At 44.3% G+C, this 23,294-nt stretch overlaps 1 protein-coding gene across 2 annotated transcripts; it reads left to right on the forward strand.

Annotated features, from left to right (window-relative positions):
• Window positions 1-798: 798 nt before the first annotated feature.
• ZDHHC5 (zinc finger DHHC-type palmitoyltransferase 5) lies at window positions 799-23,293 on the forward strand. 2 transcript variants are annotated; one of them, XM_045858283.1, is made up of 12 exons: window positions 799-1,111; window positions 4,170-5,337; window positions 12,354-12,475; window positions 15,871-16,028; window positions 16,987-17,159; window positions 17,314-17,416; window positions 18,039-18,130; window positions 18,551-18,683; window positions 19,131-19,254; window positions 20,053-20,165; window positions 20,621-21,480; window positions 21,987-23,293. In XM_045858283.1, the coding sequence occupies exons 2-12, from the start codon at window positions 5,234-5,236 to the stop codon at window positions 22,150-22,152; spliced, it is 2,148 nt and encodes a 715-aa protein (XP_045714239.1). In that variant the 5' UTR covers window positions 799-1,111; window positions 4,170-5,233; the 3' UTR covers window positions 22,153-23,293. The 2 variants fall into 2 exon arrangements, with proteins under 2 accessions (XP_045714239.1, XP_045714240.1); XM_045858284.1 differs by lacking the exon at window positions 799-1,111 and adding an exon at window positions 1,185-1,329.
• The last annotated feature ends 1 nt before the right edge of the window (window position 23,294 follows it).

Genomic DNA, 23,294 nt, shown 5'->3' on the forward strand with positions numbered 1-23,294 from the left:
TACCACGAAACGCATTGGACTGACTACTTCACCAAAGCTGGTTTTCATCTTTGGTTGGTATGGCTCAGTGGATTGAACGTCGGTTTGTGAACCAATAGAACAGAAAGCTCATCGTTCGATTCCCAATCAGGGTACATGCCTGGGTTGCAGGCCAGGTCCTCAGATGGGGGCGTGCGAGAGGGAATCAATCGATGTATCTCTTGCACATTGCTGTTTCTCTCCTCTTTCTCTCTCCCTTCCCCTCTCTCCAAAAGTGAAGTAAATAAAATCTTTTTAAAAATTGTTTTAAATAAAGTTTTCGCCCCAATTAAAAAAAAAGTAGTGCTGGAGGGGAGGGATAGTTAGTCGTCAAAAGCTTGGCCAATGAATGAAGGAGCTGAAGCAGGAAGACGGCGGGGCCTCTACAGGTGATTGGTTACACTAGAAGCCTGTCTTGACTGTACCACATTTATGTGGAGGGGGTTTGCGAATTCGAGACGGTAGCTGCTTGCTTTTGAGTTCTTTCAGTACACACATATAACTGCTTTTTAGTTCCAAAGATTTATGCTTGGCTACAGTAGAAATAGGAAGTAACGCGCAGGAAAAAGGAAGGCTCACTCAGTCATTTCCCCATTTCTGACTCCTGCGCAGTATACGAACCCCCCCTCCCAATCTTCTGCTGAACCCCACGGCCTTGCGGGCGCGTTCTCGCTCTCTCGCGTGCGTACGGCGCTGTGCTCCTGTAGCCAATCAGCCCGCGAGGTCGCTGCGGTCGCCGGGGTTCGCGCGCACGCCCTAGAGCGGAGTGGGGGTGGGGGCTATGGGTGAATGAGCGAGTGAGCGGGGGCGGGCGCGGCGGTAAGAGCCGCATGAATGAGAGAAGCGTGCTCAGCGCGAGACGTCGTGCGCGCCCGGTACAGAGAGCCAATGGGGACGCTGGAAGGGTTCGAGACCCGGCACTAAGGGCAACGGCCGCGCGCCGGCTCGAAGACGAGCGTCGCTGAGCGAGAGCGCGCGGAGCAGGGCGGGCGTGGAGCGTGCGGGGGCCGCGCGCTGCCTCTCAGAGGCCGGACGGCACTGCCGAGAGGCGGTAGCGATAACGAAGGCAGCGTTGACGGGAACCGCTCCGGGGGTGAGTACCGAGGACACGGCCCCTGCGGAACCGGAAGTGCGGGGCCAGTGAGGTGGGAGGGGAGAGTGACCTCTAGGGAAGGGGGACCGGGGAGGGGGAGGTGGTTTGAGGCCCCATTCCTTCTCCGGGCCGGGTCATCCAACTGCGGCGGGACCTGTGGGCCCGGAAACGGACGACAAGGAGAGGCCGGGGATCCACGCCGCCCGGGCTCAGAACGGGTTAGTGCAGGGCCGCCTGGTCCTAGCCCGGGACCCTGGCCCCCCTCAGCTCCTGACGCCCAGCCGCCACCCCTTCCGCCCCCGGCCCTGCGCCGCCCGGCTCTGCAGTCTCCCGCAGCCCCAGTGGGCCCTGCCGCCGCGATCCTGTCTTCTGGGTCTCAGTCAGCTCTGCCCCATACGGGGATTCTCTTTGCCCCAGCTTCGGGGTGGGGACTGAGTGCTGTTCCTCTTTTACCTCCCTGCGTCTCAGGTCCCTTACCCTTCTCACTCTGCTGATACTTATTTTGGCTCAAGCTTCATCCTGTTACCTGTTCTCTCCCATCCGTCCGCTTCCTCACCGCCACTGACCGGGTGCTCCATGCTTTTAGTACTTTGTACTTTTTACAAGTGGAACTCGAATGTGTTTGCCAATATTTTACCAGTAGGAATCTGGCTGTTCGTGGGACAGGGAGTTGAAAGATGTTTTTCCCACTTGGTCGAATGAAAACATTGAGATGAGAAGTAGGGAAGTAACTTAAAGTTATGAAAGGAGATGTAGGATCAGATATATATTATATTGTAGACCACTTTTCTGCCTTGGATTTTTCACTTCCTGATTAATGTCATCTTGTCTGGGTTGATCTTATATTTGTATCCCTCTCTACTGTATGAGATCTCTTCAGAATGCTCATTATAACCCATTCTTCAAAACTCACCTAGTGCTTACAAGAATTACATATCTGTGTACTTTCCTACCTCGATATATAATGATAATACCCATGTTAAACTTCTGTTTGACTCTTCAGCCAGTACCTTGACATGTGGATGATTCTCTGATACCTTGATTACTTTGTATTCAGATATACTCTGTTATACTATTACATCTCTTTATTTCAGTGAACAATACTTGTGCTGTTAGTGGTACTGTTCGTACCCATTCACCCATTCACCCCTTTAAAGCATTCCTTGCATTAAATCTTTATGAAAGCCTTCAAACCATATATTTTCAAGTTTCTTTCATACATACTATTTCCATTCCATAGATTACTCTGTGCCTGTGTCATACACATGCTTGCACACCGTTCTTAGACTGCTGGCTCTGATGAAACACACTCACCCTACAAGCTTATCCTTACTACACACAGCACATCCTTCTGCTAAGACTTGGTATGTCTTTATTGTACCCAGTACATTCTTAGGTTATGTCTTTTGTACTTCTAATGTATGAGTATATCCCCCAAATCTCTCAGATGCTGAACTCTTGTTTCTCAGTATCATACTCCCCAAATTGCATGGTCTTTTATGATTCTGCATTACTGTGGCAGTATTAGCTGAGATGTGACTTACCGCCTATTAGAAAATGTAATCCGAAATAATGTATGGTGTCTAAATAATATTCTACTTTAGATAAAATATAAGAAGTGCAATTTTCCATTTTCTCTAATCTTTGGGGTTTTGAGGGGAAAGCTAACCATATTGTGTACAAATCAAGAATTGCTTCTCATTGTTAACAAAGTTACTTTGGCCTACATTCAGAAGATTGGGATTTGATTCCTATAGGAACCCGAGAGTTAAATAGTTACAGAATTGGAGGCTAGAGAGGATTTATATTTTTTAGGATGCTAATAGTATTTTGTAATCTCTGGGTGTTCACTTTGTTCTATTGCTGTTTGGCCCTCTAAAACACTTTAAAAAAAAAAAAGGTAATTCATCTTTTGAAGGAGAGCTCCTTTGCTTTCCATGCCACAGGTAAGAGAGGAAATAATAAATTCCAGGGCACATTTGTATTTCATTATTTAAATCTTCTACTACTTTAATCTCTAGCTTTGGTATTAAGGGAAATACTAGATCACTTGAGTGTGTTAAAACTTTATTTTTAAGTTCTAACGAGTAAATTTTTGGTCTGTAGAAATAGGTAGATGGGGTTGAGGCTTGCAAAGGGGCCTGTGAACTCTTGAGCTCTGAACTTGACTGCTCAAGTGATTCAGTGGAATAGCCTCAGGCATTCTCCAGCCTTCAATTTTGTGGGGTGGGATAAGGGACTCTGTCACCATTAATGTGAGTTAAGTGCTTTGAGATCACTAGATGAAAAGCATCCTATAAAATCCAAAGTGCTAGTGTTATTTTGCTACTACCATCAACATAAATAATTGTTACTTTTAATCATATCCGGGAAGGTGGGGCTCAGTTCACTTCCTAATAGGCCAGTGTAGGAATAAAAAACTGTTGAATGGGGAAGAAAAGGACCAGCCCCTAGGGTTGACTCAGTCTCTCACAGACAGTATCTCACCTTTCAGTGCAAGAACGTTTCTCACCCAGGTCCTTTCATGTGTTACTCTGAACAACTAAAAATTTAGTTTCTGCCTCTTCAGGGTTATAACTAAAAAACTATGGGGGATAAGAGAGAGAGGCATACACAAAAAGGAAATGAGACTTACTGTCCTAATTTGAGGTTATTTTTTTTCTCTTTTCATTGTAGCAATAAACACTTTTCTTCCAAAGAGAAATCTATTTTCTAGGACTGCCTTTCAGTCCTGTGCCCTTGTTTGTTTTTAGATTGTGATATTTATTATTGTTTGTGTCAGGTGAGCTGGGCCCTTTACAAGAACTAGTTCTTTGATGACCTTAGGCCAGGTGAAGCCATGTTCTTCTCTTTCAAGTATGAGCAGCACTTGGAAGAGTGAAGGATTCTGGATCCATTGCCCTCCTAATTAAGAGCCCATCTTATACATAACTGAACTGGAAACTAACTAATCTTTCTTTTAAAAGGCCTGTGGGGTTTTAGCCTTGATGTGTTTAGGAAATGCTCTGGAAGAATTTCTTTGGTAAAGATATTTGTTTTTTTGTTTTTGTTTTCCCAGGTGAGGCACTGTAACCCAGTTGAACTCTGCATTCAGATAGCCCAGTACTGAAGATCAGAGACATTGACTAACCTGGAAACAGGGACCTCTTTGGAACTTCGCTTTCATCCACAGTCACCTTTAAAAAGCATCGAGTGGAATTGATTCTTCATCTTATTTTACTTATTGGGACGAACATGGCCTCAGGGATTTTATGTTTCCCTTTAGTTTTACATGAACTCTCTAGGAAACGGAGCCCTTAAAGGGCTTGGGAATAACAAGAAGAGATTGAAGACAGACAAGCTTGCTCTCTCTCTGTTTTCCCTCCCCCTTCGAAGAAAAGGATTTACAACTCGATCTTGTAACAGCTGCTGCCCAGTTTTAGCCATCAAAAGAAAATAAATAAAGTTAAACCACCATCGCCAGACTACCAGCCCTAAAGTCAAGGTGTGGAAGTGGTGGCTTTGAGAAAACTGCCAAAAAGACAAGGACTGCAGTAAAAAACAGCTTCTCCTGAAAAGGGGCCCCAGGTTCCTTCTTGGATTAAAATAGAAACAGAGCACACTTGTTTGGGTGCACTCACGTTTTGTGGAAGTGTGGTAGTTGTGGAGGTACTACAGTATCTCTGCAGAAGAATTTTTCCTTGCCTGAAGTGTTCTGTCCTACCCCAGTCTGCTCCCCTTCTTTCGTTTTGAAGACTTATCTCCATCCATGAGCTGTTCCCTGATCTGTCTGACTGCCTGTGTTCTCTACCTGCAGCCACTTGCATGTGTACAGCCTCCTGTTTGTCTCCAGTTTTTAAACTGTGCAAGTTGTGTTTCTTAATCTCTTCTGCCTCGTTCTGGGGAAGTGGTTATTCATTGTTTGGAATCACCTTTCCCCCTCCCATGTGCTTTCCTTCATTTGAGATCTTTTGACCTTTGGTTTTATTTGGGAGGGGGAAGGGTGATAATTTTACATTTTCTCTTTCCCTGGTGTCCTGTGCTCTTCTCTCCGTGGTTGCCCTCATCCCATTTTCTTGTCTGTTCTGCCGTTGTGTGGGCCTGGGCTATGCGGCAGGGCAGATCTCCCATCAGACCTCCAACATGCCCGCAGAGTCTGGAAAGAGATTCAAACCCAGCAAGTATGTTCCGGTCTCAGCAGCCGCCATCTTCTTAGTGGGAGCTACGACCCTCTTCTTTGCCTTTACGTGAGTTTTCTCCCAAGCGGTGGTATTTGGGGGGGCACTCCGTGGGAGGTGCTGGGGTGTTTCTTCTCTTGAGTTTTGCTTTCAAAACCAAGTGACTGGGTGTTGGATGTCTGATAGAGGTAAATCCAGATCCAAGAGATGTGGTAGGGAGAGCGAGGGAAAGGCTGTTCTCTCAGCTTTGTTATAAGTTTTATGCCATTGAATCTTCTGTCTTCCCTTGCCTCCCTACCTCTGGAATCACAAGTGTTCATATTTTCCTGCCCAGCTCCAGCATTAGATGATCCTGATCTAGGAAGGAAGTGGGAGGAAACCACCAGAGAGGCTTGAAGTTTCTTAAGCAATCAGAGAAAAGAGAACCTGACTAGACAAAAGGTTTCTCAGATAGCAGTGGCTTTTCCCCGGGATACGTGAAGCTTAAATTTAAGATTGTGGGAACTTAGAGTATTGGAGAATTTCAGAATTGATTTAGAAGATACACCAATGAGAGAGTTTTGGTTTTTAGTGTTACCTAAGACATGAAGGCCACTGGGAAGTGAAGGCAAGTTTTATTTAGGAAGAGAGTTCTAGAAGACTTCTTTTGTATTAGTTCCTGATGAAGGGAATGGCGGTCATTCTCTCATTCCCCAGTCCCATTAGGAAAAGCAGCTGGTGATTAAAAGATTTCCCACTTGGGACATTCATACTTTGTTTGTCTGCTTGTTATTGGAGGAGATGGGGTGATTTGTTCTTCCCTTTTTCCCCAGTATTGTAACTGTGAATGGTCTGGTAAGTGTCTTTGCTGTTACCTTTTCATAACTTAACACGTACCAGCCCTCTGAGCCATAAACTGTTGTTGAGTTGGTGTTCTAGTATTTTGCTGTGTATAATGCGCACCCTATTTCCCTCAAAACTTTGGGCAAAAAAGTGCACATTATACATGGCAAAATACAGTAGTTGTAGCTCTTGAAACAATCGGCATGGTAGATTTTGCTGGAGAGTTCACTTTGCTGTGGTTCAGGCTCAGACCTAATTGTGAGGTGCTGTTTAGAGCAGTGGGGGGTTGTTGGGAGAAGGAAGAACATGAAGTGGCAGGGAAGGAAAGCAGTTTGGACTCATTGAGGGATGAATGAAGCAGGCATTGCTGGGGTGGGGGCAGTTTCTATTTTGGGGAGAAATAGCAAACTGGGATTGAATCTGAGAAAGGAGGGAGGGAAACCCCTCAAATTGAGCTGCTGTCAAAAGGAATTCTGAAAGATGTGGGTCAGCAAAGTAACAGTGATGTTTTCTACTTAGTTTTTAGGTAAGGAAAGATCTCTTACCTCAAATATGAGCATCGTGCATCACCTTATTTCTCACCTCTCCCTCTGACGAGTAGAAGTCAGATTCCTTGGCCCCCAGCTCTCCAGCCTGAACACACCTGCTGAATCCCTCAGGGATCTAGAGCAGCCCTGCTCTCCTCTGTGCTTTATAATCTTTGTCTCAACATGTTTGGTGCTCGGTCCTTCTTCGTGCATTGACTGCTTTAAGGGGGAGCGAATCTTAGTGTCAGACTTGGTTTGGTTTCTGCTATTTGGCCAGTGGGTAGAATCAACGTTTTAACCATGGGACGTGTATATGGGAACTTAGCATCCTTGTAGCCTGTTGCGGTGCTGTGTCAGGAGGGATGTGCGCAAGACCACTTTGACAGGCACCCTTAGACCTGCTTAATTGGGGAGGTTCTGTTCTTTTTCAGGGGCAACAAAAGCCTTAGGGAAGTTGTAAAGTCAGGGGACTAAGTGGTCTTTCTTTTTCAATCCATCTGCTCTTGAGATAGGGCAAGCAGAATCTTTGCTCTTAATGTGCTAATCTGGAAACATCGAAGTGCTTGGCTGGTTATACCAGTTTTGCCACAAATTGTTGTCCTGACATAGGCATTTTCTCAACTGATAGTTGAAGCGATTTAACCTACTTTTCCATTCCCTGGTGCCAGAAAAGTAGGGGCCCTTCTTATTTCATGGCCCCTGAGCCCTAGGAAAAAGAGTTTTGGAGGACAGTATTAACCCTATTTGGAATTACTGTCTCTAATCCAAAGTTAGAGGTCATAGTGAGCGTTCTCCCTGGCACGTTCCTCAGGACTGATTTCTGGTTTCTCTTTTCCTGCCTAGGGTTTCACGCCCACCTTTGGAGACCTAAACACCCTGCTTATCTTACTTTGAACCTCTGAAATTCTCATCTCTTCCTCTCTGTGTAACTCTAGCAGTTCCTCCATAAGCATGTATCTGGGCTGAAGTGCCACCGTTCTCAAAAACTGTTCTCCCACACATTCTATCCCTTTTGAGGTTCAGTTCCTTGGAGAACTCCACTTAAAACTGTATACAACCTAAAAAATAATTTGTGATTTCAAGTAGACATGAGAAAGACTTTCTGTGACCCAGTTTTGATTTGGGGCCCTCACTATGTGACTACTCTGTCATCCTCCTATTCTCTTCATGAGGCTACAGCTATCTGTGGCATCTGTGTAAGCCCCAGGTGAGAATTACTTTGGGACCTAGAGGACTGAGAGTAGGAGGAAGAGTCCCTTTCAGCTGGCAGACATAATTAGTGGAGGCATATAGGCTTCAACCAATTAGGTATAATTTACCTGCCATGTTTGTCAAGTAGGGAAAGCTATGAGCAGAAATTACCAGTTAGGCTTGGTCATCAAAAAATGGTGATCTGCCTCAGAGAAGCTTGAATTGCACAGTTGAGGTTTTTCTCCTAGAAGCCTAATCCCCCTCGTTCACTGAATTTATTCAGTATTAAAACTGAGCGGGTGAGTTATTGGGGATCATGTCTTAATTCTTTCCCCTTTTCTCTCTCTCTTTGGGAAGGAGAGTGTCTGCTAAAGTAACCCTCCCCCTCCCAATTAGGCATTAGACTCTGCATTGAAGATGATGTGCCTGCATCCTCATCTGTCTGTCTTTAGTCTTCTTTTGTGGTTGGCAAGGTGGCAGTGCTAGGTCAAAGGAATAAGCACTTGTGGGAGACTGATTTTGGTAAAGCTTGTTAAACTTTGTGGACCTGTTTCTTCCTCTGCATAATGAGGAAGTTGACCTAGAGCAGTTGGTTTAGGCAACATGACCCTTTTTTAAAATGAGATCTTATTTGGAATCCCAGTACATAGGGCATAAGAGTAGAGCTGTCTGATTCAAGTGAGGCTGGTACATAGAGGCCTGGCCACTTGATGTCTCCTCTTTGTCCTTCTGGGGACCCCTGAGACCTTTTTAGGGCAGTACCATTTGCAATAAATCACTCAATTGTATCCTCTAAAGTCGCGTTGAACTGTGAGGGAAGTCAACTAGTGCCTCATTTTGTTTAATTTTAAAGTCAGTACGTAGGGCATGGGGGTAAACCTCTGCTGCAGGTGATCTTCGGCAGGAAGGATAGAACTCAGGGTTGTGCAGAAATCTGTGATGGTCTTTCCAGTGTTGTCCCCCATCCATGAGAGAGCTTTTTTCCTTTCGGTTTCTACCTCTGGTCCCTCCCAACCCTTTACCCCAGGGAGTTGGGCAACCTGAGTGACTGGCTGTCCCTCTGGTCCTTTTTGCATGACTGGGGAGGTGCTAGCACCTGATTTGAGGGGGAGCAGTATTGTGATTTAGGGCGTCAGTTGAGCAATGGTGGTTGCTTTTCCTTTCGTATGTTGTTTTCTCATCCAGCAATAAGGTCCCAGGTCCCAGGTCCTAGGTCTTGCAATGAGCAGCTTGGAAGTCTGGGTTACAGGTACACCATAAATGAAGGGTTTTAAGAGAAACTTATCCACCCATAAGTGGAGAAGTTGTTTTCCTGTGGCATCTTGAGGATCCCCAGGGTCGGGAAGTGGGGTATTCCTTCTAGCCTTTCCTCATTAACAAGGAACACTAGTCATACACTCAAACTATGTGCCAGGTATGGGTGGAATGCATAGACCTGTTCTTTAGGAGCGTAGTGCCTACGTTTCAAGTGCTCTTGAATCTCCAGTACCTCAGACGGGGAAGTGGAATTAAGGATGAAGGTGGAGCTGGAATGATAATTGATGATGATGGCAGTAGTTAGCAATGTTCTTTTGTGTGTGTATCTTTTAGCCAGTGAATGGCCAGCATCTAGCCAGTTGGTTTAAATAGAACCCTAGGATCCTTTCAAACACTGTCTCCTTCATTCTCATATCTGTGTTATGTAGTTGAAGTAACGAACCTGGAGAGTTTTCTGCAGGTCACGTAAGGCTACCTAGCAAAATATTGGTAGAGAGAGGATTAAAATCCAAAGCTTCTTGACTCCTACTTTGGTTTCTGTACCAGGAATTGAACAATTCCTATAATAGGAACTGTTAGAGAAGGCTAGGAAACAGATTTCAAGAGTATAGGTATTGAAACCTACTCTCCCCATTTTATTTGGCTTGAAAACAGGAGGGCTGAATGGGTGGGCAGAAGAACCTGTTCTTTCTGAGGTGGTATAGGTCTGGGAGTTTCATCAGTGAGTCAGTCAGCCAGCCAGCCAGCCAGCCTTCTGGGCTACGGCCACTCCCTATGCTTTGGAGCTCTGTGATTATTGCTATAGGCTGAGGACGAGCCCCAACAACTCTCAGCTCAGGCCTCATCTCCTTCCATCAAAGGCAACAGATTCAGACAGGCTACTTGGGGTGGTCACCTAGGAATCTGACAAAAATACTATAGCAACAGCAAGCCTCTCCCAAGCCAAACAGAATGTGGGATATGGCAGGAACAGTCTCTGTTCACACATGTCTCTCCTTGGTAGGGTGTTCCTTTAGCTAGAGTGTTCAGGTTGGAAACAGTGGGTCCCTGATTTGAATCTTGGAGCAAATACTCTCTGTGCAGCTATTTGTATCATTTCCAGAAACTACTACTCTGGGGCAGGCTTTATTTTGGCAACAGATACTGGAACTCGATTCTAGGATTTCACACTTTACTTAGGATGGGTTTATATTAAGAAGGTTGTAGGGGTAAAGTTCATTAAACAAGGGTAGGTATTTGGCAGGATACAGAAGAAATTGTGATTTGCTTTGAGTGGAAATGCAGAAACTCAAGAAAGAATGGGGTCAGAACAGCTGACATTTGGGCCTGCGAGGGGGCTGACGTCTTATAGTCATTCACCTTAGTTTCCCTTGGGAACGGAGGTACCCTTGTTTTTTCAGAAGCTCAAGAGGCTGCCACAGTAGCCACAATGGCCAACTCTAGGAATGAGACTTAAATCATGATACCTCAGTGTTCTAAGGATTTAATTTCTTTTTCTCTTCTAATTATCTTCCCAGGCTGTAGGAGTCAAGTGAGTCACCCTTTCTCCTCTTTCCCAGGCGGAAATTGAAGTGACAGCTAAGTACTAGGGAGGGGCTCTAACCTGGATGACTGGTTTTCAGTTTCTCTCCCTCCCTCCTAAGGAGCCTAGGAAGTCAGGCTTTAGGTGGGGCTGTGTAAGGACTCTTCCTTCTTGCTTGTAGTTCACCCCAAACCCTGCTGAGGTAGGGGGACATCTTTTCTAAACCAAAGAACCCCTAGAGGAATAGGCTTCCATAGGAGACTTTGATTGATAGAATAAACCGAGAACTATGATGGAAGGTCTGTTTTACACTTAAAATCAGTGCCTTTACTCTAACTTCGTTATCTTCTGATTTTATGTACTGACCTACTGGGAGAAGCAGAGAGTTGATATTTACTGTCCAAAAATCTTTGCATATAATATTTACTTAAATGGTGGTGGTCAAGACTTGTGAGATGCTTTGTAACAATCACCTTTGTCTCTTATCGTTAGTTTATATCTCAATAAGGAGCTCAGTTCCTGCACACTGTCTTGAATCACACTATTCAGGGTTGTGCTTGTTGTTTTGCTGGAGACACATCACAGCAGAATCCAGGACTGCTGTGGATGAATTCTCCAGACTCATGCTGTCTTGTTCCTCCTTCTTCCTTTTCTTCAGTGAACTCTTCCTTTCCTTCTGACTGGTTTAGATAAAGGGGACAAAGACAGATGCTGTCCTAATTCTGGAGATTAAGTTCTCAGCCACAGAGCAGATTAGGGTATTTAGCCACTGTCTTGTAATGGGCAGTTCTTCCTGAGTCCAGACAGGAGAGAGAGGCCTTTTGATAATACTGACAAAGCAACCAGCACATCTATGTTTTGAAACTTCCAGCTCCCAGGATATCATCAGAGAAAGGAAGAGCACCTGCAGCTTTCCTGCTAGACTCACATCCCAACAGAAACTGAGTGTAATCCTAGACTGGGGCACTCCTGCTTTTTGTCCCAAGAAAAGTTACCTAAAGCATGTCTCTTAATTTGAACCCTGTGGAATATTGGGTATATCCAGCCAGTTTCTTTTTCCTACAGAATTGAGAGTGCTTTGGTTTGATATCTTTTCTTTTTCTCTTCCCCAGTCTTCTGCTTCATTTATAGACCTCAAGAGGTCTAGTTCTGTGATTTGATATCAATCCTTAGCTGGGTGTTGTGGGTTTTTTTTTTTTTTTTTCACTTTGAGAACGAGCCTGTGGTTGAATAAAACTCTCAGAAATGCCTGACACAGTGAAGAAACTTAAGGCAGTTGAGAGCTGTACAAAGTCAGAGGGAGTGGATGCCAGAGAGGCAGGTGGTGTCCCATGCTTTGGGCCAATGTGTAGGTCACTGGGGCATGGCTGGGATCCAGAACCCTCAGGCCACTCCAGAGAAGGGAGTGTAGCTGGTATCAGTTACATACTCAGTCCCTAATTCTTGTGCTTTGTTAAAAAGGAGATAAGAACAGATTCTAAAACATGTGGAAAGACTTACCAGGGAAAGAAGAATCTAAAGAAAATAGATCTTTGTGCAAAGGGTTAACAGTAGAGAGATTCAGAGTCTTGTACTTTGATGTACAGTGAGCATTTTGTGGGAAACGAGACCCATTTGTTGGGAAGTATTAAATAATAATTTGAGACAGCAAAGGTGAACCACACAAGATTTAAGTATAGGTACGGGGCTGAATCTTCATAAACCTTTGTATGGTTGGTTTCCAGAGTATTAGAGCCAGCCCCTCATTTTCTTTCTTACCTGTGCAGCTGTCCAGGACTAAGCCTCAGTGTGTCACCTGCAGTGCCCATCTACAATGCGATTGTTTTTCTCTTTGTGCTGGCCAACTTCAGCATGGCCACCTTTATGGACCCAGGGATTTTCCCTCGAGGTAAGATCTCCTCCTCCTTTTTGGAAGCTTCTTACTACCTTTCAAAAATGATTTTTGGATATACATTGGGTCCTGGGCCTTAAAAGTCTAAGGTTTAGTCTAATGAGGAAAAGCAGGTCAGGGCCTTCAGTGCTCTGTGTCATAACTTCTAGCCATGTGATTCACTTTGAATCAGGTCTTTGATTTTCAGTTATCTATTCAGCAGAATACATTTCGAACATTTGGGTTGGGCATTATTGCTAGGCACAGTAATATCCAAAACGAATTAGACAGTTATAACAGTATGATACAAGTTGTAATGGAGGCATGGACAAGGTTCTGTGAGACCATAGAAAAGTGTGTGCTAATATGTGCCCAGATAAATTGGGAAATGCTGCTAAAGGTGGGTAGGAAAGACTCGATCATACCAAGTAGAGGATGGAAGGGAATGGCATTCTAGGCAGAAACTTGTAGTCACAGAAATTCAGTGGGGTGGAAGATAGAGTGCATGGTGGGGACAGAAGGGGCAAAAGAAGAACTCAGTGCCTGATTGTGGAAGACTTTACATGCTAAAATAAATAGATTTTCATCCTTTGGACAGCAAGTGGTCTTTAATTGGAGGAATCACAGGACTAGGTTTCATTTTACAAAAATAATTCTTGTAAGAACATACAGATACCATTTTGGAGGCTGTTGGAATAAATGCAAACCAGATGAGAAACTGAATTCAAGGCTGGATTTACAGATTTTTCAGAAGTAGGCTAAACAGAATTTTTCAGGACCAGTTGCTTACTGGGGGAGAGTGAGAGGGTAAAGAAATTGTCCAGGGTAAATTCCAAGGTTCCTAACTTGGGAGATAAGTTTGATGCTGATTTTTATAAACCAAGACACAAGCTATAGGAATGTCGAATAGGTTTGGAGGGAAGACAGCATCTCACACAGGTTCAATTTGAGATATACTTATGGGTCATTTAGGTAGAGTTACCTGGTGCACAATTGAGTAGTCAGACTCCAAGACTAAGGTCTCCAAGTCTTTAGCCATGTGGTATTTAAAGTAAGAGGAGTAAGGTTGTCTAGACAAAGTAGAAGGAGATTAGGAAAGGACCGAGGTCAGACTTGACCAGCACTGACATTTTAGTAAGGAGCAGAGGAGAAGGAGGAGCCATTGAAGAGGGATTGAGCAAGAAAGGTTAGTAGGAGGACACACTGGACAAAGTGGGAACTAGGGAAAGTTAATGAAGTAGGTGATGGTTAGCAGTATCAGAAAATAGATTCATAGTGTGGAAACTCAAAATTTCCCATTGTTTTTGGTAATGAAGAAATTAGTGATCTGAACAAAGAATAGTTTTTAATGGTATTTATGTATGTACATGAGAGAGTTAAATTACTGAAATTGTAATGGTTTGGAAGGCAGTGTATAGGAAACCAGGAAGCAGAGTTAATGAGTATTAAGATCACTCTTTCAAGAAGTGAAGCAAAAAAGGCAAAAGATAAAATACAAGAGAGGGAAGGTTTTGTTGTTTTTTTATTTTTATTTTTATTTTTATTTTTATGCTACAGAAGGCTTGAGTGTGTTGATAGACTGAGGAACTGGAACCAGAGAAGAGGGAGAAGCTGGAATAGAAGAAAGGGGATAATTGAAGAGCTAGGAAGGGGGTACTTTCCCATGCAATTGGAAGGGTTTTGCATATAGAAGCTGTTTCTGGGACAGGAGGTGAGAGGAAGAACCATCATTAGTAGACTAAGAGGTAGAAGGAAAGAAATGGCTGAAGACATCTCATTTTTCTCTCAAATGTGGAGTTACCTTATAAGAGGGAAACAAGTGGCGTTAGGATAGCACCTTTGGTGAATTTCATTTTTCTCAGAACAGCTCATGTCACTGTGCTTCATTTGTGACTTCTGTCTCAAAGATCAGGTGAATGAAAGGAACTTGGAGTACCTAAAGACAAGTAGGGCTATCTTAGTGAGCCTTTAGTGTTCTTTCATCAAATATTTTTCTACTATATCAGCATGCCACAATAATTTTTAAAACATGCAGTTCCTGACTATTTAGTTCGGGGCATTGACCTCTTTTCCCTTAGAGTGTCAAATGAAAAAATGATAACAGCTAATAGCAATAGCTGTCCCGTGTGAAGGAGTCAAAATTATACCCCCCCCCCTTTTTTTTTTTGGTCAGATTGGCAGAAAGTACGTTTTGGTGTGCTGCAGAATTTTTGTAATTAGTATATGTGTGCCATGGGATCAAAAAGGCTGAAAATTGCTGTTCTATATGGAAGAAGGCAATATTGGCCACTTGGGGTGATTTTTAAAAAAGATCCTTGCTTTCAAATAGCTCAGTTAGAAGGGAAGATAGGAAAGATGTTTATATGAATAAGTTATAAGAATAATCAAAGAACTATATACTAATTTAAAAAGAGAATGAGCTCACTCTGGTAGACGATGGTGTGGAACAAATTTCAAATTAAGTGTTAATAAATCTTTAATAAATCTCAAGATTTATTAAATCTTTTATAGTGAATATTTGTTATATAGAAAGTACAAATAAGACAGCAGTCACCTATAATTTCACAGCCCAGAGGTAACTACTGTTTGTATTTCCTTCAGCATTTGAAGAGTTATAGTTACAACATAATAAATAGATGTGTGTATTTTTATTTCTATTCTTAAGATGGGATCTTTTTGTTTGTATAGTTCTTTACCATGCATTTTTTTACTTACATTGTAAGCATTCCCCCAACTCAGTAAAACTGGAAAATTTAATTTTTAATCCCCACACTGTTACTTAATTTTTTCTTCCCACATGTATCTTTTCTAAATTGATAAAAAAATAAAAATTGTACACTGTAGATGAGAAGGCAAATAATGTCCTGTAAGTTTTGAAGTGGGATGGTGGGTTTTTGATAGCTGAAAATTGAAAGAGGATGCCTTGAGTCAGGAAACAATACCAAATATATATGTACAGGAAATGAATAGACTAGGGGAAGAGCTTTTGGGCAAGGGCTTTGTGCACAGGGGGAAAAGTTGATGTTAGGTCCTCTCTTGGATTATTATAGTTTAGCCTTGTTCTTGTAGATATTGAACTGTTGCACAAACTCATTATATATATGTGCTTTAATGTATTTTATTTCTTTAAAAATATATCTGTATTATATAAATGAAGAATATCAGTGTAACCATATCACAGCCACTTTTGAGTCATATTCTCTTAAACCTCCTGTCCCAGTGCAGAATAAATTGCTTCCTCATCTGTGTTCTCATAGTGTTGTATATGCAGTTGATCTCATAGTATTAGAGTTACTAGTTCCTAGTCTCTCCCCTGTTAGTCTGTATTCCTCGAAGGCAGAGGCCATACTGTATCCCTAGTGTTTAGTACAGTTCTGGCACAGTTGTTTTTTACTTGACTTTCTTCCCTGCAGCTGAGGAGGATGAAGATAAGGAAGATGACTTCCGAGCTCCCCTTTACAAAACAGTGGAAATCAAGGGCATCCAGGTGCGCATGAAATGGTGTGCCACCTGCCGCTTCTACCGTCCTCCTCGATGTTCCCACTGCAGTGTCTGTGACAATTGTGTGGAGGTAAGATCCCTGAGTGGGGTAAGACTTAATGCTTAACCTATGTTATCTTCCTACTCATGTAGAGTAAGAATTGAATACTATGTATGACATACAGTCCTGGCTAACTACCTGGCTGTGTGTTCTAGCTCTGTCAAAGAGTGCTAGCAGAGATGTACACACAAGAGGTAGAACATAAATTCTGTTACAGGAGGAGCCCCAAGTGGCTGTAGGCTTTCCCAGCATCAAGATGCATAGCTCTAGCCTTGCTTGCTTCCCTTGGTTCATCTTTCTGGCTGTTTGTCCTGGCTTTATGTTATCTCGTGTCTACAGCATCATGCTGTTGCATTCAGATTTTAGCTGTGTTTCTCTTTCTGCCTGTCCTTCTGCATCTCTTGCTTTTATTTTTGACTCTTTATTTCCAATCAGTTTTTACTTCGCCATTAACTGCCAGATTTTCCTTCCACGCCTCTTTTCTTACGAATCTTGATGTTTTTGCATGTTTCTAACATTCTTCCCTTTCAGAGTTCCTTGGTCACATAGGATAAACTTTGAGAGGCAACTTTGGCCTTTGATCATCAACCTCTGGAAGATCTTCCTTACAGATTAATAGAGCAAGATAAACTGCATGAACCAGTTTTGAATTTTGCAGCTAAATGATGAACATGATCACAGATTACTAAAAACAACACTTAAGTTCTTCCATTTGTTTGTCTTCTTTTAAGATTTTTTATTTATGTTTTTAGAGAGAGAGGGAGGGAAACATCAATATGTGGTTGCCTCTCACATGGCCCCCACTGGGGACCTGGCCCACAACCCAGGCATGTGCGCTAGATGGGGAATCGAACCGGTGACCCTTTGGTCCACAGCCCTTGTTCAATCCACTGAGCTACACCAGCCAGGCCTTGTTTGTCTTCTTGACTGAAAAGTGATCTAGTGCTGTGGTCCAAGGATGCCTCTCAGTCTCTCTTTTTGCCTTTAGGAATTTGATCATCACTGCCCCTGGGTGAACAACTGTATTGGTCGCCGGAACTACCGTTACTTCTTCCTCTTCCTTCTTTCCTTGACAGCACACATTATGGGTGTGTTTGGCTTTGGCCTCCTTTATGTCCTCTATCACATGGAGGAGCTCTCAGGGGTCCGCACGGCTGTCACGTATCCTTCAAGGCTTGTGGGTTGTGGGATTGGGAGGGGGGAGAATGGGGACTGTAGAATCCTGTGGTAGTGAGGATCAAGGGAAGATGGCTACAGTATGAGCTGGGGAAGGTGACATCATGTCCCTCTGTTCTCCTTGACTGTTGGGCTTCAGAATGGCAGTGATGTGTGTGGCTGGCTTATTTTTCATCCCTGTAGCTGGCCTCACGGGATTTCACGTGGTGCTGGTGGCTAGGGGACGCACAACCAATGAACAGGTACGGGCAGAAGTGATGGGAGACCTCTACAGAGCAGGGCATGTGTCTGTTAGCCCTCGGATTAGTGTGTAGCCTGTGCTTCCACAAATGGATACCCAGAGAATATTTTTTATGAGGGGGTGGCCAAGTTCCTCATGTTAAGCATGAGCAGAGGCCCTTCTTAGTTAACAAACATTTACAGAGTAACTGCTTATACTGGACAGTTTGGGCTCTGAGCTTAGAGGAACTTAATAAAAGACCTGGGTCAGCTCCCATGAAGCTTTTAATGCTGCTTAAAGACATTTATTTTTATGCATTTAATAATAGCTAACCTTGCTTGCTCTTTTGTGTATTATCTGAGTTTTCAATGTTCAGAGATCGATTTATCCCCATTTCACATGGGGAAACTGATGTTTAGGGTGAGAAAAACCTAGGATTTGAACTGAGAGACACAGACTCTAGAGTTGCCATTCTTAGCCATCACAGGTATAAGCTGCTAGATGGCAGGATTGTGTTTTACTCTCTTTTTTTTTTAATCTCCTAGATAGTAGGTACACAATAATTTGTCACTGGTTTGTGTTTTGCTCTTTGGAAGTCAGGGTCCCATCATCTGACTTATCTGGCCCTTTCTCCCTCCCTCTAGGTTACGGGTAAATTCCGGGGAGGTGTGAACCCCTTTACTAATGGCTGCTGTAACAATGTCAGCCGTGTACTCTGCAGTTCCCCAGCACCCAGGTACATCTACCCCTTTGGTCTGCTGTTTACCCTTCATCAAAATGTTTGTCTTCTTTGGGCTCCTTCTGGTATTGGGAAGGTCTGGTGGGAGGCTGGCTTTAGGAAGAGTTGTTTTAGAAAGGTAAATGCCTGCATGGGAAAGACATGCCATCCTTTAGTAGACCCTGTGAGTTCATTTGATATTCGCCAAGTGTTATGGTTACTCTCCTCTGAGGGTTGAGGGTGAGATTTACTCCAGAGTGCCTTGAGCAAGGTATCTGAGGCCTAGTTCTTCATGGAGTCAGAGAAATCAGTTCAGTGCTGATCTTTTCACTGGCTCAGTAAGACTGCTTCTTAAATAAAAAATGCTTTATACAAGGTAGGCAACCAGTAGATACATTGGAATGAATGAATGAAAGCCCTTTCACTCTTAACACTCAGGTATTTGGGGAGACCAAAGAAAGAGAAGACCATTGTAATCAGACCTCCCTTCCTTCGACCAGAAGTGTCAGATGGGCAGATAACTGTGAAGATCATGGACAACGGCATCCAGGGAGAGCTGAGGAGAAGTAAGGTGAGGAATTGGAGGAGCAAAGCTAGGTAACTCAGAGACTCTCACTCATGGCAAAGAGATAGAAACATGCTTTTAGTTTACTTGTCTGTTATAGTATTTATCACTTTCTGATTTGTGTTCAAGTTATTTAAATATGTACCTTCTTTTCTCTATTAGATTGTAAGTTCACTGACATTAGAAATTGAGTCCATTCATTTCCATGTCTTCACTGGACTTAACCTAGCAGCTTGCAGGTGGTTGGAGATCAAGAAATAGTGGTGAAAAGGAACAAATAAGTGACAGGATTAAGCCCTTGTTGAAAACTTTTCTTTATCCAGTACTATTCCCAAACTAACTCTTGTCCCTGTCTTTCCGTCCAGTTTAGATAGAAATATATGATAATTGACTTTCCAGTACCCCTCTAGTAATGCTCAGTTCTCCAAATCTGCTTTGCCCTCCTTTACCCAGTCTAAGGGAAGCTTGGAGATTACAGAGAGCCAGTCCGCAGATGCTGAACCTCCACCTCCTCCTAAGCCGGACCTGAGCCGTTACACGGGGCTACGAACACACCTCAACCTGGCTACTAATGAGGGTAAGGGCAGCAGCAGGAGTGAGAAGGTGACTGAACTGTAGAGAAGACAGGCAAGGGCTAGGAGATAATGCTTGTGTTGTGGCTGAGAACACCCAACAGGTAGCACTTGAACCACCTTTTTTTTAAGGGAGAGAGAAACATCAATTCATTCTACCCATCTATGCATTCATTGATTGCTTCTTTTTAAAGATTTACTTACTTATTTTCAGAGAGGTGAAGGGAGGGAAAAAGAAAAGGAGAGAAACATTGATTGGTTACCTCTCACATGTTCCCACCTGGAAAATTCATCTGCAGCCCTATCATGTGCCCTGACTGGGCATTGAACCAGCAACCTTTCAGTTCACGGGCCAGTGCTCAATCCACTGAGCCACACAAACTAGGACCATTTGTTGCTTCTTGTATGTGCCCTGACAGGGGATTGAACCCGTGGCTTTGGTGTATTAGCACAATGTTCTAACCATCTGAGCTACCCAGCCTGGGCTTGAGCCACTACTTTGGACAGCTGAGAGAAAGGGAATGTTTTTTAAGTTATTGCCAGTGAATTGGACATTTGTAGCGAAACTGTCATCTCTAGACAGAGCAGAGAGCACTCTGGACCTGTTAGGTGCATTCTCTCACTCAGTTCTGAGCTAATAGGAGTCTTGAGTCTTGATTTCAGCAAAATCATGTTCCCAGGACTTTTCTTTGGCTGGGTATATCTATCTATTCCTACTTTGTTCTTTCCTATGCTTGAAGGAACTCTAGCCAGGTTAAGAGAGCAGTTTGTAAAGTGGTGTCCTCTGGGCCTTTTTCCTGCAGATAGCAGCCTCTTGGGCAAGGACAGCCCCCCCACACCTACCATGTACAAGTATCGGCCAGGCTACAGTAGTAGCAGCACAACAGCCGCCATGCCTCATTCTTCCAGCGCCAAGGTACTGAGTACTCTCTAAGAAGTAGGGTTGTATGTATGCCAGCTGTTCTGGGAAAAAGAAGATTGGGAGAAGGGAAGGGAGAGGCAGAGGGAAGAAAAAAGGTATTTTACTAATTTTTGATGTTAGTGGGATTGAATCTCCTTGACAGTGTTATTTCATTAAAGGAGGCAATGTAGCATAATAGATAAAAGCACTGATTAAGTGTTATACCTGAGTTCAAAACCCATCACAGGCAAGTTACTTAACTTGTCTTATATTTTGCATCTTAAAATGGGGTATTATTTGTTCCGACTCATAGATTTGCTTTAGGGGTCAGACAAGATAATGCATATAAAGTGGTCTAAACATTGCTGGCATATAACAGGTGCTGTCTTTGATGGACTCCTTGGGCTCTAGGGCCTAGTGTCCGTCGCGTGAGGAACAGCGCTAAGAGTCTGCTTTACTTTCTCCCCCAGTTGAGTCGTGGTGACAGCTTGAAGGAGCCAACCTCAATTGCAGAGAGCAGCCGCCATCCCAGCTACCGCTCAGAGCCCAGCTTGGAGCCAGAGAGCTTTCGTTCTCCCACTTTTGGCAAAAGTTTTCACTTCGATCCACTATCCAGCGGTTCACGCTCCTCCAGCCTGAAGTCAGCCCAGGGCACAGGCTTTGAGCTGGGCCAGTTGCAGTCCATTCGCTCAGAGGGCACAACCTCCACCTCCTACAAGAGCCTAGCCAACCAGACACGCAATGGAAGCCTATCTTATGACAGCCTGCTCACTCCTTCAGACAGCCCTGATTTCGAGTCAGTGCAGGCAGGGCCTGAGCCAGACCCACCTTTAGGCTACACCTCTCCCTTCCTGTCAGCCCGGCTGGCCCAGCAACGGGAAGCCGAGAGGCACCCACATTTGGTGCCAACCGGCCCAGCACACCGAGAGCCCTCACCAGTCCGGTACGACAATCTGTCGCGCCATATTGTGGCCTCCCTCCAGGAACGAGAGAAGCTGCTACGCCAGTCACCCCCACTCCCAGGCCGCGAGGAAGAACCAGGCTTGGGGGACTCAGGCATTCAGTCGACACCAGGCTCTGGCCATGCCCCTCGTACTAGTTCTTCCTCAGATGATTCGAAGAGATCACCCTTGGGCAAGACTCCACTGGGACGCCCAGCTGTCCCCCGTTTTGGCAAGCCAGATGGGCTAAGAGGCCGGGGACTAGGGTCCCCTGAACCAGGCCCAACTGCCCCATACCTGGGCCGATCTATGTCTTACAGCAGCCAAAAAGCCCCACCTGGCGTCTCGGAGATGGAGGAAGTGGCCTTGCAGCCGTTACTGACACCCAAGTAAGTATTAGTCCATCCTGGCCCTCAGCTGACTTAAAATCAGCATCCTGCCCTGCAGAAGTATCAGGGCTGCCCTTGTACATTGTAGTGCGAATGGACCCAGGCTTATCCTGCCTGTGGATACCTCTTCATTTCCATTCTTACTCCAGCTGCCTTCATGCCCCTTCATTCCTGTTGAAGAGACTGAAGTTTAGTACTTTTTTCTTAATCCTGTCATCCTAAAAAGTAATTTGTCTGAGAGGAAATATACAAGATAGCTGCTGTTGGAGAGGGGGAGTAAATAGGAGATAGGGAATCAGGCTTGTTTCAAGCAGGGCAGCAAGACGGGATGTTTGGGTAAGAAAGTATGTATGTGCTAAGTGGAGCAAACCATTTAAGTAAAACATTGTCCATCACACTAAAAAAAAAAGTACATGTAGAAAAGTATGTCGTATTTTAAAAAACTATCTCCCTTTTCTGTGTTTTGTGTCCCACTTCCTGACACCTCTCTCTTCCTTTCTTCCCAGAGATGACGTACAGCTCAAGACCGCCTACAGCAAATCCAACGGGCAGCCCAAGAGTATAGGCTCAGCCTCCCCTGGCCCGGGCCAGCCACCTCTCAGTAGCCCCACAAGGGGAGGAGTCAAGAAGGTGTCCGGAGTAGGTGGCACCACCTACGAGATTTCAGTGTGAGCCTTCGGCACCTCCCCTCCCCTGCACCTCTGCGCCTACACCAAAGGGCCCCCCAGTTGGCCACCTTCCTTTCCTCAAGGGGCTCCCCTCCCCTGCATGGACATTTTTTAAACCACTGATTCCAAGAGGATGAGGAGCGTTTTATAAAATGCAATGGGGCTGGGGAGTCGGAGAGTTGGGGCCCTAAGACTGGGGTAGCAACCCCCTTTACCTTTTAAGACCTTCCCTTCCTTAATCCCTGGACCAGACTCAGTGGACGTTTGTGCAATTGCTCGCCCTGGAGGGAACCAGATCATTTTTAAACCAGAAATAATTTTTTTTATTATTGTTACGGAATCTATTTTTTTCCTCTTCTGCGTTACCAGGTGTATGTGTACATATATATATATTATAAATAACAAAGAAATTATATATCTATCCTGGGATGGGAAGATGAGGGAGGGATATGTTTAAGGAGGGGGGTCTTACTCTTCCCATTCCTCAGACCAGCAGGAAAAGAGAGGAGACGTGGCTATAAGTCTTCCTTTTCCCCAGGGTTCCCTCTTTTGTCCATTACAATTAAGAAAATAGCACCGCTGTTGTTGGTGCTAAGTGATCAGGAAAGAAAATGGGGAGAGGCGAGTCTGAGGTCTTGGTCAGAGGAGGGAGAGGAGAGTTAGTTTTCTAGGCTCATTGGCACTTAGTTTCCCCAGGAAAGGGGTCACGGCCCCATGATGTGTTTGGTGGTGGGAAGGTCAGGAAGAGCCCGGCCAAGCTCCAGAAACAACTGGATAACCCCCTTTTCTTGGGGTAGAGGGATTAGAGTGGGCTTCTTCAACTAGCCCCTCAATCCTTTCCCCCATCGCACACAGTTAACATTTTTAAATCCAAGGCCAGGAGAAGAATCCAAAAAGCAATATTTTTCATCACATGCCAAAAACTGGGGATAGAGAAAAGGAGTGGCAGGCCTAGGCCCCTCCGGATGTCCCTTGGGGGTTACCCCTCAGCCCACCTCAATATGGTGCTGGGTAGAGGGGACACCTGGGTTCTAACCTCTGAATAGAGGAGACCCCAGCCTCTAAATAAGAGGCCCTTTTATTTTTTATTCTGATTAGCCATTTTAAAGCAACAAGGAATAAAAACAAATCCTGATCTAACCAGCT

Source organism: Phyllostomus hastatus, unplaced genomic scaffold (assembly GCF_019186645.2).
Source record: "Phyllostomus hastatus isolate PE091 unplaced genomic scaffold, TTU_PhHast_1.1 phas_scaffold_177, whole genome shotgun sequence".
In the NCBI taxonomy this organism is placed as follows: Eukaryota; Metazoa; Chordata; class Mammalia; order Chiroptera; family Phyllostomidae; genus Phyllostomus; species Phyllostomus hastatus.